Genomic DNA, 16,444 nt, shown 5'->3' on the forward strand with positions numbered 1-16,444 from the left:
GTCCAATGTTGGTGTCATATTTTTGTCCATTGTGTGTATGGGGGGGGGGCATGTTTGTCAATTTTGGGAATATATTTGTAGGATTGTTTTCCTTCTGAGTTTTTTTTTTTTAGTTGTGGGAGTAAGAATTATTGTGGGGCTAATATATGGATTTCTCCCCCCCACACACACACACACAGTTGCACGCCCCTGCTTATAGTCCCGCATTTGTATCTGTCAAGCAGACGACTCCATTAACAGCAAGCAGTTTGAAGTGAGCTGTATCTCATCAGTCCATTTTGTTCGCCGAAGATGAAGTGTTGGAATGTACAAGTCAGTAAAACAAGCAAGCGCTGCATAAACGCAGCTACTCCTTGAGTAGATGACTCAAGTTGACAACCGCCTCCCAGTGCAGCAACGCTAAGGTGCCTGGCTGTCTTGTAGGCCGCGTGAGGAATAGAACCCCCTCCGCTCACTCGTAAATCTCTTCGGACCGTCGGCACGGCGGGCGCCTGGAATAGACATCGAGTCAGCCAGTTTCTCACAGCTTCCTTGTGCCTGGCCTTGCTCAACCCCGACATTAAATGGGAATTGGCCTCTTGAATGGAAAAGGCGGTGGAAAAGTGTTTCTGTATTTTTCTCTGATTGCAATCACAACAAAGAAATGACCTTCGTGACCCCAGCATTATTAATGGGATACAATTACTCAGCTGGAATGCACATTAATTACATACCACAAAAAAGTTTATCCATTTTTTTTGCATTATTTTTGTTATTATTTTTTGGCATAGGATTTGTTTTGCCATTTTTTGTGAAGCTTTTGTTCATTTATGGAGGGAATATTGTACACTGTGAGTTTTTGTCCGCATTGTGGGAAATTAGGTCAAATGTGATTTTTGGTGGTTTCTGTTCAATTTTATTTGACTTGGTCTATTTGTGTAGATTTCTTGTCCAATTTTGCCAGTGTTGGTATTTAGTGCACTTTGCATTATTTTTCGTAAGAAGTCCTTTTATGAACAATGAAAGAAATTGTCAGTTTTGTGGGCATTTATTTTTGGATTGTTGTGGTAATTTTGAGTGGCTACTCTCATATTTTGATTTTGTGAGAGAACAAGTTCAGCTCCCTGCTGTTGTGTGTTGGCGCAGGTCTGTGGAAAAAAAAAAGACTGCAATTTGATACAGTTACAGGGTCCAAGTATTTGACTCAAACCGCTGAGGACCCCGATTAATGTTTTTGTCTGATTCTAATCGGCCTGACGGACTTGGGTCAAATCATGAAGTCATAAATTGTTGTTCTCCGTCAGCAGCTTCCAATCATCTGGGAAGACTTTACAGATACAATCAGTACTTGTATTTTTTTAGTATTTTTTCCACACAAGTAGCATACCTGTTCATGGGCATCGGCGGTGTCCCCACTCCCGCCCCTCCTGGCGCTCCGATCGCGGGGAGCCTGACTCAGTGAGCTCAGCCTACCTCCAGGCTGCAGTCCGGGGACACCGAAGCCGGACTCCCACTTCCACCGAGAGACGAGAACGCTGCAAAATGCGGGGGATGAGGAGGGGGACGGAGGCCGCGGAAGGATTTACCCCGACCGGAACCAAATTGAGAAGCACGACGAACCTTGGAGTTGGGACGCTTGTCACAGTTGTGGCGTGCGTCGCGCTTGCGCTCCCCTACGTAGTGCGCGCGCAAACGGGTACGTTCTGCGCACTTCTTCTAGCAGCCGCATCTTCTGAAATTGGGACAATGTTAGGCCGTTTAGGAGATATAGTTCCGATTTCGCGTGATTGAAAGCCATTAACTTGAACTTAATCCATAAAATAAGCGTGTTGAGGTTTTGGTTGTGCCGCCGGCAGATGTGACAAAATACTTTGACACTTAAATTGATGTAGGATACTTGTGGAGAATTTTTTTTATTGATTACCTGTAAATGGAAGGTAACTTAGCACGTTATAAATGTACAAAAGTAAAAATCCAATTATAAAAGTCATTCAAGTGCGGTCAGGTGACATGCCATGCTCGCAGTTTATCTCCATTAGGTCTCTTCTGCCTGTCAGTCACCTTTCATTGGGGTCAATCCTCACTTAAACACTTTATTGGCATTTTGTCTATTTTAAGATTTTTGTGGGGCTTGTAGTTAAACAGAAAAAATCCATAATATTTACCGTGAATTGTTCTCACATAAAAATATCTACCTCATGAAGAGTTGTTCCATGTATTGATCCAGCCACCACTCCTTTTCTAGCGCTCCCACCCGAGTGCACTCCAGAAGGCCACGGGGTCCTACAGAACCCGTACCGCAGCACAACCTTCAGCTCCAGTTGGCTCCAGCGGGACTTTGTCTGTGACCATTCACTGACGCCCGGCTGGTACCAGTTCCAAATGTTCGACAAGCCGGCCAGCATGCCCACCCGGTGTGTGGAGGTATAGAGTCTCATCTGTCTGTTAAGTAGCAGAAATGACTTTTAGAATGGCTGCTTGAAACCAAAACGGCGGGCTTGATTTTTGTCTACTTGGATGAAGCATTTCCGCTTGTGTCAGGTGAACCACTGCGGGACCCAGGCTCCGGTCTGGCTGTCTCTGGGAGAAGGCGAGTCGCTGCCGGGTCCTCTGGAGCTTCGGCATTTGACCGCCTGCGCCGCCTGGCAGTTGTTCCCGAGCAGCAGCAAGGAATGCTGCCTGTTCCGCATCCCGGTGTCCGTGCGCAACTGTGGAGGATTCTACGTTTATTTGCTGCAGCCCACTCAAGGATGCATGGGGTACTGTGCACAAGGTACAGTGCATCTGTGAATATGGCTCCACAAAGGAGCTCTAAAAATGAAATGGACAAAAACAGTAGTAGGTCGAGAGGGTGCAATTTTTACAGAAACATTTTGATAGTTTTTGGTGCACTTTTCCCCCCAAAGCTCATATTATTACTAGGAAAAAAATCAAAAGTAAGAAAGAAATGTTGATGAAAAAAATCACAATATTAGACTTTTATAAGAAAAGAATAATTTAAGAAGAAAAAGAAAAAATATATATATTTTAGATAACATTTTATTATGAAGGGAAAAAAGTTTAGAATATTACAATACAAAATGTTTTAATTTTCAAAGTATTATGAGAAATTGATCAAAATCATAATTTTAGGAGAATCCAGTTCTGTAGTTACAGGAAAAATGTGCCAATGGCCTTGTTGCAGTAATTCAGAATTTCCTCGCAGAAATGGCCACCATGTCACCTTTGACCTGCGAGCACGGTGAGGTCAACATAGACGGAACATGTACAAGTGAGGACCTTCCTGATTGTGAGTTAAAACAATACATTTGGATACTTTGCTCATTCTTTCCTCTTTATTGACATCAGTCGAGCAGCCTGCCGCTCCATCCGAGCCCATAATCGCTCCCGAGTGGATAGCGGGCATCGTGCATCTCAAGTGCAGCTTCTCCCACAGCTCCAACAAGTCCAGCAGCTCACTCGGCCACGTGGTGGCCTGGTCCCGAACCTCATCTCAGGGCAAGCGGGAGGAGCTCAAGCGGGAGACCACCATCCAGACGTGGGCTCTCATCGAGCTGGACGGCTTCAACCTCCGTCTGGAGGACAAGGTCAGGCCTCACTCAACCAATCAATGAGAAGGAAAGAAGTGAGTCATTTTTTTTTAAATATCTTCTCTCAGATTTACTGCTCCGTCTACAGCTTCTCTTTGGACTCTCCAGACGTCCACAGTGCTTCAGTGGAAAGTCCAGAGTTCTTTGCTGGGACTCAGGTCATTTTATATATATTTTTTTTGTAGTTGTTTTATTATTTATTTTGTTGTATTTTATTTTTAAGGTTTTGGTACGTCCGTGCGAGTGCGTGAACGGTGGCTGGTGCGTGAGCGACGTCAACATCACAGCCGGCAGCGGCAACGACACGTGCGCCTGCCCGGGCGGGTTCAAAGGTCACCGCTGCGAGGTCAACGTGGACGACTGCAAACCCAACCCTTGCAGGCTGGGACGCTGCGTGGACGGAGCCGACTCCTTTTCGTGCATCTGCCCGCCAGGAATGACAGGTAATCATGTCGAGTCAATTTACAGCAAACGTGGATTTGGATTTTATTTTTGGGATGTGCGCTCAGGTGTAACGTGTCGAGAGGATGTGAACGAGTGCGTTTCTCAGCCATGCTACCCCGGGGTGGACTGTACCAACACGCTGGGCTCCTTCTCCTGTGGACTCTGCCCAAGTGGATACGTTGGCGACGGCATTGTGTGCACTCGTTAGTCCTCTTGTTTTGATTTTGGTTGAAAAAATAATCACATTTGATTGCATTTTAACATTCAAAGCGACCGGGACCCCCGTGAGAGTGGCGCCCCCACCTTCGCCCTGGTCCCGCAGACCTTGCCACCCCAGTGTCCAGTGCTTCCAGAGCACCCATGTGGCGGCAGGCTATGTCTGTGGACCCTGCCCGCCTGGTCTCCATGGCAACGGGACCACTTGCATGCCATCGGGTGAGGATGCAATTTTTTAAATTTCATTTAATTTAATTATAGCTCGACATCATTCATTTGCATTCTCTCAGTTGTGTTTTGTGCTTTCTTTACAAGTCATTTTTTCTAACTTGCAGTGTTTTGCAGGTCAGGCGAGCGTCGCGGATGAACAACTTCCAAGCGGCAGACTGAATCCAGGCAGGGAGATGATGCGCGCCACCTTTTCCTCACCCAGACGGCAGCCTGACAGATTCAGCAGACCTGAAGCCACCATCGCCAACCCACGAGGAGCTTCTTCTTCTTTGTCTTCGGAGAGAAGCCCCGGACGCTGCCCGCTTGGATACGCGGGTGATGGAATCACGTGCAAAGGTGGGATGACAACAACCATAGAGACACAGAAAAAAAACATTTTTTTAGTATTATTTTTCATTGGCTCTTATACATAACATTAAAAACTTAAATAATGATGCATTACATGTTAAAGTTGACCAAAATGTGCCTTTTTTTTTTATATGGCTGACATTGAGAGAATTAAAAGTTAAATACAACTGAACTCAGCAGTGATTCTCGGCTGTACCACAAGAGGGAGCCAATTTACACCATTGTGCTGTTGTCCAGCTGTGTGCAGGTTTCAGTGTGGAAAGAACATGGAGTGCACGCAGCCCAACACGTGCACCTGCAAGGACGGATACACCGGATACAACTGTCACATGGGTATGGAAGTAAGTGTGAGAGAGAAAGAAACACACGAGTGTTTCAGCTTAATTTTTGTTTTCCCCAATTCTTTGCTCTTTCAAGCCGTTTGCCGGCCCGACTGCAAGAACCAAGGCAAATGTGTGCGTCCTAACGTGTGCGAATGTCCCCTGGGTTACGGTGGGCCCACGTGCGAGGAAGGTAACATCACAACACGCGTGAGGAGCTTTTATCATCTATTCTTACATCTTTTTTTTTTTTTTTGGCAATCAAATAGCAAACTGCGAGCCGCCGTGTCAACACGGAGGCACGTGTCTTGCCAGGAACCTTTGCACGTGCTCCTATGGCTACGTGGGCCCAAGATGTCAAATCAGTGAGAGATTTTGTAAATTAATTTTCTGTCCTGAATTTGAGAGGAAAATTACAATTTCATTCTTATAGACAGTTTTGTATTATAGCAGTGTTCTGAAAACATTTAATATTTTCCCCCCCTCAAAGTTACAAGTTTACTCTCCCAATTGAATGGATTTTTTTTTTTTTTTTTTAATATTTCAACTTTGTATCCAGGTAGAATTATGCCATGTGTGTGTCAGTGGTGTGTAACAGGCATTGTGAAAACGGCGGCGAATGCGTTTCTCCTGACGTGTGCAAATGCAAACCAGGCTGGAATGGACCCACGTGCAACACAGGTATGACACAACACATACTGTAGCACTAATTACATTAATCATAATAATAGTGAGTTATTTGTGTGTGCGTAGCTGAGTGCAGTCCGGTGTGTCTGAATGGAGGAACGTGCATCAAACCAAACGTGTGCGCTTGTCCCGGCGGATTCTACGGCTCACAGTGTCAAATTGGTGACGAACAAAATCAATCCTTTCAAAGTTTTGACTTTTGAAGAATTCAAGTGACATAAGTCTGTGTGTGTGTGTTAGCTGTGTGCAGCCCGCCTTGCAAGAACGGAGGTCAGTGCATGCGGAACAACGTGTGTTCATGTCCCGAAGGTTACACGGGGAAACGATGTCAAAGGAGTGAGTCTCTCTCACACACCGATACACTTATTATATCCAAACGTTAATATGTTTGTGTGTTACAGGTGTGTGCGAGCCCACGTGTATGAACAGCGGCAAATGTGTAGGGGCCAACACGTGTTCGTGTACATCAGGCTGGAGGGGAAACAGATGTAACATACGTACGTAAGATGAGATGGAATAAATAGCATGCACGATTAATAATAATAATACAAATGTTGTGTGTTTTAGCCGTGTGTCTGCAGAAGTGTAAAAACGGAGGCGAGTGCGTGGGGCCCAACACGTGCCACTGTACCGCCGGCTGGGAGGGCCTGCAGTGTCAAACACGTGAGTCACATCATATAAATCAAATATTTATAAATAATATCGTTTGGCTAATACTTGCTGTGCAAATAGCCGTGTGCCGACAGCGCTGCCTGAACGGGGGGCGCTGCGTGCTGCCTGACTACTGCTACTGTCGGAGGGGCTACAAGGGTCTCACATGCGCCGTTCAGGTCAGTGCTAGATGTTAGAAAAGTAGATGGTGGGCTACATCCATCTTATCTCGATGTACCTTTGTGTGTTTCGCAGGTCTCGCAAGCCTGAAGTGAAGGAAGGACAGGGAGTGTGTGGATACCAGTATGTATGTGTAGATTGACAAATGTCGCCGCCTTGTGGGGACTTGATGTATTGCTTTTGTCTTTTTAGTTCCCCTGACTGTCCTCTACCTCATATGAAAGCGTTTTTCTTTTTAAGTCACATTGCATGAGAGGCTCCTCCATGCCCCTACCCAAAATTATTTGACAAATATATACATTAATGACGGTAAATATTTGGATTTTATTATTAGTAGTATCATGACTTATATGCTATTGTTTATACATGCTTTTGTTTATTAGCGCACCTGAGAGTAACTGTGATTGTTATTAAATGGAAACATATTGTAAGAAAAATATATGACTAAAGAAACTGTTTTTTCCTTTAAATGTTTTTATTACTCCATTTAATGACACAAAGTACAATTCATACACAGACAGACAACGCAAGCCGTATTGGTACAATAAAAATGAGAATAAATGAGAAGTAAGTAAAGTGGACTGTCGGGCCCTAGTGGCGCCTCTTCTTTTCCTCACAGCGAGGCCCCAAGAAGGGGAGACGGCAGCGGCATTTGTTCGGTGAAATGCATTTTCCTCCATTCAGGCATCGCAGAGTGCACTCGGCTGCAACGCACATCAATAAAAAAATTAACATTCCCTTTGCTTTTAACAAAGTTTCAAATCAAGCCTCTGCGATGATACGCAAAAATTCACAATTGGCGTCTCAAAAAGTACTTTTACTGTTGTGAGTGCTGTCGAACTCACCGATGTGGCAGGCGCCCCCCAGCCATCCTTCAGGACAGCTGCAGATTCCAGGGGCCATGCAGACACCCCCATTTCTGCAGCCTTGGGGGCAAATAGCTGACAGGAAACAAAGCGCAGGAACATTATTAGCAGCAGAAATTTATGAACAGTGAACCCCAGTTTGTCACAGGGGATGTTTTAGTCCCTCCCACCACTGGGAGCCAAGGTGGTAATGTAATTGGACCTGGGCCCATTAAAAAAAGCCCAAAACACAAACCTTCTTGGCATTTGGAGCCTGTCCAGCTGGAGGGACAAATACACTTGGCCACTCCGTTGACAGCGTTGCATTCACCGCCATTCCAGCAGCCGTCATTGCATGTCACTACACACACAAACAATGTTTGTCCAACTTCTTTTTGCTTTTGTGTGACATTATACAATACTAAAATGATACCTTTGTGACAATATCTGCCTCCAAAGCCTGAGGGACATCTGCACTTTCCAGGACGAAGACACACACCTCCATTCTTACATTTGGGATAGCAGTTGGCTGCATGCACACAATTGAAAAATCACTTTTTTTAAAATATAAAATATATTCATTAATGACGTTGTGTCTAAGAGACGTTTAAAACACGCACGTTTTGGACAAAAACAAATTGCTAAATCTAATTTGAATTGGATTGTCATTTGCGCTTTTTGATTGAAGAATTTTGTTTGATTTTGTCAGTGGTAGAAAAAAATCTGATTGTATTTTATGAGTTTGTTAAAGTTAAATTACAGCCTTGTGTATTTGAATACAACTTTATTTAAAAAGCAATCATGGAACAAACTGAATTGACATGCAGGCGACAATAATGGTTTAATCCGCTTAATTAAGTCTGATTAAAAACGAGTTTTGTATCTACAATAATTTCTGGAATTCTACTTTATTCAAACAATCATTATTAAAATAAGATATGCAGGTGTCTATAGACGTTGTCGCGGAAGCATTTTCTCACCATACTGGCAGTTGTCCCCATCGTAACCGCGGCCGCACAGGCATGTGTGATTGCGGATGCACACTCCGGCGTGCTGGCACGGCGGCTCGCACGTCGCCTTCGGGTCAAAAACGAAGCCCAGTGCTACCCCCCGAGGAGCGTCCGAACGCGCCCAGCAAAGACTGCCACATAGACCGCAAAGCCACACTGCCAGAAGCAGAGCCGCCGTGGCCGGTCCCGGTGTCCCGAAAAAGCCCATGACTGACTCAAAGGGAGCAAGGGAAGTCCGCTAATGGAGGAATAGCACCGGAGGAGCTTCCCGCCGCCCGGCAGCCTGCCCGGAGACAAGCGGGAGGTAAGTGTGGGGGGAAGCGGGCGTGGCCGCCTGACGGGAGGGTCCATGATGGTGGAGGTAAGAAACAACTTTTTTTTAACCTCCAACTTTTAACGTTAAGGAAAATAACTTATACCATGACCGAGGTTGTTAACTTATTTCATATCACTGACTGGCGTCCGCCATTAATTAGCCTGTTAGCTAGCTAGTTAGTAGCTACGTTTTCGCTCTTAGCTTCATTAGCATTTTATGTCCTCCAGTAAATTATTGTAATATTTCTTTCTGTTTGTCCAGTTGTAGATTCAAAATGTCACACATGAAACCTGTACGTTATGAAAAGTGATATTAAATTCATTAAAATTAACTTAATGGAATGAATTAACATCGCAAGGGTCATCATCCGTTTGAAGTTAGCATTAGCATTTATTGTCACGTGACAAGTGGTAGCTATTTTTGTGGAATTTTCAATAATATTAAACTTTACTCGTCTCATTCAGACAATCACAATAAGCACAACCAAGCAACAAAATTTGAGGCCAACGAATGCTTCAAGACTATTTCCTTTCCCTGGTTTCAAATGTTCTCAAACATTTTTAAAATTGTTGCTGTATCTTGAATCATGTCGATCAACTTAAGTCAAATAACTGAAAAAAGAACACTTGTCAAAAGGGTCCCTTAGGTTAGGTCCTAACTGTTATTTTGCCAACCTTTATTCAACATTCCAGACGTCAGTAAACGTTTTTCAGTCTGACTTGATTTTGTGAAGAATGTCACAAGTCGGAAAACAGTTCATGCAGACAAGCACACGTGGAAAAGTCATTAGCAAATGCACAGGGAGAGGAAACGTTGATCTTATATGATCCGCTGTTGGAGGTCACCTGGAGTGTCAACAACACAGTCAATGAGGGAATGTTCAGTCATTTTATGCATTTTGTTGTGTTATTGTTTCTGTGTAAATGTACAATATGAATAACATAGGGATAAAATGAACACAGGTAAGTCTGGATTTAGAGAATTGTTGTGTTATTGTTTCTGTGTAAATCAATTTGAATAACATTGGGATCAAATGAACGCAGATAAGTCTGAATTTAGAGAATTGTTGTGTTATTGTTTCTGTGTAAATGTACAATTTGAATAACATTGGGATGAAATCAACACAGGTAAGTCTGAATTTAGAGTTGTGTGCCTTCAACACACTGCAATTAAACATCTTGGGCCGCTCTGAGTTCTACTGGAAGAGATGCAAGATATTTACCAGCAAGAAGAAGCAGTGAAGGAGCAGAGTTCACATAAGTTGCTGTAAGTATGTATTGTGTACTTCATATTTATTTTTTGCCGCCCCACGTGTGTTCAATTCGTAGTGATTTGAAGGTTTAGAATTACCACAGCTATGCTAATTTCAGTTTAGCCAGTTTACTGTATAGTTTCACATGTTAGCATAGCACCAAGCTAGCAAATTTCACTAGGGGAAATAATGTGGTTTTCTTTGCGAGTTTCGAGTTTACATTTCAAATGTTTGATTGTATTTTTTTTTGTAAAGTTCTACAATAAACCGACACTGGTAACTTTCAGAAATGCTTTAAAAAGTCAGTTTTTAATATACTTAAATTTGTTAACACTTTTTAGCAGTAATATATATATATTTTAATGTAGTCTATATAGCAAATTTTACTTATTGTGAGTGGGCTTATAATATTCGCTGTATTTGCAGTTGCTTTTTAAATTTTTGACCTATATACAATTTTGTGTGTTATGTTTTTTTCGTGTGTTTCCATGTTACAGCAAGCTGTCTGATGAACAGGAAGCGAGACGGCCGTGGTTTTGACGAGCAAAACAGATGGAAACATACTGCGATGCTCTGGAGACAGCTGGCGCGGTTTCTAGGTCGAGGAAGTTGTCGGAATAACTTGGACGCGGTGGCATGTTAATGCCACTGGGAGTTTGAATAAATGTAATAAATAAAAGTACATGATGGACTTTGTGTGTGCCGCATTTATATTCACCTTACTGTGCATCGATTAGTTGACTTTGACTTCTTTTGTGTTATCCACTATTATATAAGCAAACCATTTTTTTATCGCAAATGTCTTCTTTTCCTAATATTTTTGAAGAACTAGTTTTCACAGTAGTCACTTAATTATTTCTAGGTCTACAGCGCCCCCTGTATGCCACAGACAGTACAACACAATGAAAGGACAAAACATTTTATTTTAGGCGTTCCTTCTTTACAAAGTAACCTCAAATGTTATCCATCTTATAGATTTTTTAAATAGCAAATGAAAGAATCCAATTAAGTTTATTTAACAACATGGTATCACAAGTTGCACAGAGAGAACGGAGGTCACCACAGATTCAGAAAATAAAGACAAAAATGCATCCAGTTCATAATCAAGCTCCATTTTCATGTCTCATAACATACCCCGTTGCCACTTGCAAAAATAGCAGATATTCATGACATCTTTTACTGCAATCACATTTGTGTTAAAATCACACTCCAAAGAAATGCTCAAATAATAGTGAATAAACAACAGCAGGGACTAAACACATGTCAAAATACAGCCAAAAGTAAAGAGTCCAGTTAAGAAAAACAAAAAAAATATGAGGTGTCAACTAAACCAAAAGTACCTTTCTCCCTTAACTGACTTTTTAATACTTTTTAGTACCTCTAGAGGATGAAAAGTGCTGGGGAAGTTAGTGGTCCAGAACAGCCGGCAAAAACATGCCAAACGATAGTCGGAGTGTGAACTATGCAAGCTATCTAAAACACATTTTTATTGTTAAAAGAACTTTTTCCAAACTAGCGGTTTACTTTAACACACTGTTAATGCAAAAGCGGCTGTAACGGCTGTTCAATTAAGGAAGAAAGAACCAACTAACTAGCACTTCACCTAGTAAGACGAAGACTTTTGAAAGTTGGGCTGGTGTTCTTAGAATGCTTCCACGTGACCATGCAAGGTCGTGGTGTTCCCTCCACAGTCCACATACTGGTACATCTCCTGCGACACCTGCTCGGCGTGGCCAAAGTATGACGTTGTCACAGTTACCCTGGTTTATTAAAAAAAAACAAAAAAACAATTTCAGTAAGTCGCCTGTAAAGTAAATTCAGAGATTTGTTTAATAGCTGATGCACATCTGAAGATAATGGGTGAAAAATCCGTTTCAGCGGTTAAACAAATAGTTGTTGAAGTCCTACTTACTGCATCATGACCACCATGTTGTGCACTCTGATGGACGGCAGCGTACAGTAGTCACTGCGGACGACGAGATAAACATCAGCACGTTGTGACAAGTCCATATAGCATCAAATGCACTCGGAGAAACATTAACTTACAACATGTAATTTAATTCGTCTGCAATCACAGTGGGAACGGTGTAGTCAATCTGGAAAACACAAACGCAGAGAATTCTCAACTTGTGGTTCAAAGGTGAGCAGATTAGAAAAGTTAACAGTGTTGTTTTTAAGTCTCCCTTTCTATTGAAGTGGTTTGCGCTAAGTCCAAAGTTTGCAGAAGCCCATCTGTGATCCATATTGAGCAGGTGTCATATGACACAACAAACAGCAGGAAGGCTGTGCTGGACTGTCAGTGTTGCTTTTGTCCACTAGAGGGCGAGGGTTGACGCTTATTCTTGACTTGGCTATAATGCTTTTGTTGCACTTAAAAAACACCGGTACACACCTGTCGCTGGTCCAGAGGTACAATGACAGTGCTGTTCTTGTTGAACTTGGCTTTGCCGATCACCGTCTTGGCAAACTCCACTTGGGCGGTGATGTTGGTGACCGATATGGCGTAATAGTTGTTATTCGTGATGTTCAGCGTATTCTGGATGGTAGAGGACAACAGAGATATGAGGAATTGTGGCTGTAAAAACCCCAAATTCGCTGATGTTTGCTGGGAAACAGTTGCCAATTGTACAAAAGCAAGTATTGACACAGCTGGACGATCGTACCGTAATGTTGAGATAGATGATCTGTTTCTCGTGATCGTAGGTCACGTAAGCCGACTTGACGCCCACGTATTCGACGTTGATGGTGCGAGGGAATAGGAAGAAGACGGCGAGGCTGGACAGCAGTAGGCAAACGCACACCGAGATGGTCACGTAAAGCTTCCTGCACGCCAGACAAAAAACAAAATGAGACAGAGCTAACAATGCGTTTTTCCGCGCATCCGTACGAAAACAACTCACGTTCTGCTCGGCCTCAGCCTTTGGTCACTGTAAGGAATCAGAGCCACCAGCTGATTTTCCTGACCTGGTCAATCATTAGGAAAACAATGAAAGCAGTTATTGTACAGCAAACGTCCACATACCATTGTAGTGCAACCATTTTGTGATGTCATAATTTCAGGTATTTGATTATTTACTGCAACCCAAGCAGTCTAGAAACAACGCATTGTACTTTTGAGTTCGTTTGGTAGATTGTTTTTTTTGTTTTGTTTTTTACCTCGTGGGATGCGACCGGTGCCCTGACACGTGGGACAGGTCACGCTGTCCCGTCCAGTGAACTCCACATATGGAAACTGTGAAACTTCTCCATTCTTTTCATCCTCCGGCACCGACGTCTCATCGTACTCGTCCGTATTTGCTGTCAATGCGTCCTGACTGACGTCTTTGTGCCAAGCCAGCAGTGACTGGGACTTCCCCATCGCTGACACCGTCACTATTTAGCGCAAAAAAAAAATATATACACATGCATGTTGCCACAGATAGGTTAATTGCTGAACTATGCCCAACAAAATGGAGGCTAGTGATTAGTTTGAATCTTCTCAAAAGTTGTGCGAACCATTTTTCCCAAGTGAATTAAAATCAGTATGACTCTGGTTCCACCATACGCTTGCTTAAAATGGTAAGAAAAAAAAAGATTGGATGTTTAGCTTTAACTCAATACAACTTAAAAAAAAAAACTGATGCATAAGATAGGATCAAAGAGCAATGGTTTTTTTCCCAAATATTAATTTTAATTTTTATCATATAATTTCAATATTCTATCAGATCAATCCGTTTTAATATATACAAAAAACGTTGTTGTTTTCAACAGAAAACTCAGCTCTATCTATTCTATTGATGATTCAGAAGACCAACACGAATGTTAATATTACATGATTATTCATTTCACAAGGTTAATTTTTATCTCATTTTCGGGTGGTTTTGTAGGTGGGCGCAGGACTTTGTATGTTTAACAACATGATGCTTCGGACCCAGTCCGCCATACTGTTTGTTCCATATACCGTCGACGCGAGTGGGGAACACAAAGTATCGGAAGCTTCATTTCCACGCCCCAATTTCTATGCAGGCTGAATTCAGTATTCAGTGACAAATGTTAGATGTTCACACAATAACCGTAAAAATGTTTTACGCTCTGGTGACATCGGCCAAATGAATTTCACGAGACAAACGCAGCAGGCTCAGTGGACGGACGGCAATGCGTCACCGCAACAGTTTTTTGACCGATACTTTTGTTCGTCGCTTTCGTTTTTGAAGAAGACAATTCCTGTCAAATCCGGTACCGACCGGCTCACCTGTGTCGTCGCTCTTTATTTTGCGGAATCTGCTGTCATGCGATCTCGCCGCTGGGTTTGTTGTGCTTCTAATCGGCAAGGGAGAACGAAGCGCTCCGGAACGCCCCCATCACTTCTCCCTATTGGTCAGAAGATGCCAACACTCGTGACGTTGCATTTTAGCGCAATAGATTACGTTAAAAATCGACGGGTAAAAATGCGATGAAATGCTAACAATATATAAATAAGAGACTTTGAATAAGTTAATTAGAATATGCTTGAGGCCCCCCCCCCCGTCCATTTCCCCAACTGGATGACAAATACCAACATATAGCACCATGTAAATATTACAAAAGTATTATTACATATTATCTGTTTTTTAATTAAATATTCTATGATTTATGAATGCGTGCAGAAATGTCAGTGTAAATGTTTAATACGTGTACTGCAGTTGGCACGGTTGTTTACATCCATTGGGCCAGACGGTGGCAGTGTGCAACCATGCTTGACTGGCTCATTGTTTTGTGCAAACAATGTGTTTAACCTCTCTTGTACCCCGTACTAATTGAAATATTCAATTACAAAGCCATAAATACATCTCTTGAGGCAGGACAGATTATTTTAAGTATTGTGAATTTCTGTTCGCAGGCCATTTGGCATCCGCATGAACCATATGCTAAAAATAAAAATGCATTTTGGCCATCACAGTGACCTACTTGGCGACATCATGGAGGTTGTTTTAATACTCGGGCTAAATGACAAGAATGGGCATTAAGCAGAGGCCGTAAATATCTTCCGGCTCTGACAGATTTACCATTTTTTTCAGCAAATACGTATGCTTTTAATGACGCAACACTGGCACATTTGCAACGTTTAAACTGAATTCTCTCGAGTTTCACTTTGATAGTTAGAAACATATTCATTTATGAATGGAGGAGCGGAACAGGCATGCTCAGAGCAAATCTGCAGCGGCCGATATGCAAATGTCTAAATGGTTCAGAAATCACCAGCAGCTATTTTAGAATATCAGCACTTAATTAAATAGATTTTATGAAAGGAATTGCCTCTCAGCCTCTATCTATAAGTTCTTTGAAATGATGGCTAAAAAGAACCGCTTAATGGATAAAATTAAATAAAAAATCTTCATTGTACTGCTACATTAAAGGAAAGTTTTGCATGTCAATTTAAGATCACTAAAAAATATTACTTTAACACAGCTACTTTTTTTACTTCTTTGAGCTTCAGTAGTTAAAGAAATTAATGCCCATGTATAAATATTTTTTGATCGGTCCCAGTCCAAATGAATGTTTCAAGTCTTCATAATGGTTCGATCTTTCCACAGAGAATAGCCTGACAATGGAAAATCAGAATGCTTATTGCAATTGTCTGAAAAGCATTATATCAAAGAAAGATGTGAAGAAACAACAAACACTTGCCAATAAGTAGTACTATTGTATTTTCACCACTAGATGGTGGAGTTGAGCTATGCTATTTTTGGTTTTGCGCTTCCCATCTCGCCCATGTATTTGAACAGGAAATAGGCAAATTAAAATCATAGACGTTATTGGGTTAAAAAATAAAATCAATGTACAACAAGGACCATTTAGCTAAAATGGAAAAGAATTCCATGTAGCCAATATGTATTTATTTAGTCTTAACATTCTGATTGATTGATTCTAAATATATAAATTGCCCATTGTGAATTGCAAATAATAGTGTCACCCTCTGTATCAGACCAACACAGCAAGACCCAAAATGTTCACTGGCTATTTATTTCTGCTTAATATGTGGAACAAATCCAAATAAATTAAAATGAATAAAAAAAATTGGTGGGGGGGGGGGTCATACGGTGTCAACCTGTGCAGCCATGTTGAACTTGTGTGTTAAAACGCAGCAGGACGTCCACTCACGCGCCACCAAACTGCGCTTGGACACTTCAGGGAGCAAATAGAGCGCAACAGGGGTGTGTGAATGCAATCATTCCAAGTACATCCGTCATGTTAGGTTGTCTCTCGTATGACCTACAGCGTGCGTCCGTCCCCCCCCTCGTATCCCCTTGACCAGACGGGCTCGCATCTGCCTAGCTCAGAATCTGGCAGCCGTGGATCTTCTCAGGTCCGAAACATGGCTTAAAACTGGGCACTTATTACGAACTACACCCTGAA

The 16,444-nt window shown here is 42.3% G+C and overlaps 3 protein-coding genes across 3 annotated transcripts; 1 reads left to right on the top strand and 2 right to left on the bottom strand.

Moving 5' to 3' along the window:
- The first annotated feature begins 1,091 nt into the window (after positions 1 to 1,091).
- Positions 1,092 to 7,083, top strand: LOC119136505 (von Willebrand factor D and EGF domains). The gene is made up of 20 exons (XM_037275083.1): positions 1,092 to 1,675; positions 2,225 to 2,403; positions 2,521 to 2,752; positions 3,185 to 3,250; positions 3,328 to 3,566; positions 3,638 to 3,727; positions 3,793 to 4,012; positions 4,079 to 4,216; positions 4,284 to 4,448; positions 4,575 to 4,796; positions 5,046 to 5,141; positions 5,226 to 5,321; positions 5,398 to 5,493; positions 5,714 to 5,809; positions 5,882 to 5,977; positions 6,056 to 6,151; positions 6,217 to 6,312; positions 6,383 to 6,478; positions 6,548 to 6,645; positions 6,722 to 7,083. The coding sequence occupies exons 1-20, from the start codon at positions 1,522 to 1,524 to the stop codon at positions 6,734 to 6,736; spliced, it is 2,586 nt and encodes an 861-aa protein (XP_037130978.1). The 5' UTR covers positions 1,092 to 1,521; the 3' UTR covers positions 6,737 to 7,083.
- A 23-nt stretch (positions 7,084 to 7,106) lies between these two features.
- On the bottom strand, positions 7,107 to 8,820 carry LOC119136526 (von Willebrand factor D and EGF domains). Its single transcript, XM_037275130.1, has 5 exons — positions 8,472 to 8,820; positions 7,925 to 8,020; positions 7,748 to 7,852; positions 7,492 to 7,587; positions 7,107 to 7,350 (listed from the first exon to the last, which is right to left on the bottom strand). Exons 1-5 carry the CDS (start codon positions 8,707 to 8,709, stop codon positions 7,238 to 7,240), a joined length of 648 nt encoding a protein of 215 aa, XP_037131025.1. The 5' UTR covers positions 8,710 to 8,820; the 3' UTR covers positions 7,107 to 7,237.
- Positions 8,821 to 10,972: 2,152 nt separating this feature from the next.
- On the bottom strand, positions 10,973 to 14,430 carry tmem106ba (transmembrane protein 106Ba). The gene is made up of 8 exons (XM_037275128.1): positions 14,301 to 14,430; positions 13,226 to 13,441; positions 12,970 to 13,033; positions 12,733 to 12,892; positions 12,462 to 12,605; positions 12,116 to 12,165; positions 11,982 to 12,035; positions 10,973 to 11,829 (listed from the first exon to the last, which is right to left on the bottom strand). Exons 2-8 carry the CDS (start codon positions 13,425 to 13,427, stop codon positions 11,712 to 11,714), a joined length of 792 nt encoding a protein of 263 aa, XP_037131023.1. The 5' UTR covers positions 13,428 to 13,441; positions 14,301 to 14,430; the 3' UTR covers positions 10,973 to 11,711.
- Between the last annotated feature and the right edge of the window lie 2,014 nt (positions 14,431 to 16,444).

The sequence above is a fragment of the Syngnathus acus genome, chromosome 16 (genome assembly GCF_901709675.1).
Source record: "Syngnathus acus chromosome 16, fSynAcu1.2, whole genome shotgun sequence".
NCBI lineage: Eukaryota > Metazoa > Chordata > Actinopteri > Syngnathiformes > Syngnathidae > Syngnathus > Syngnathus acus.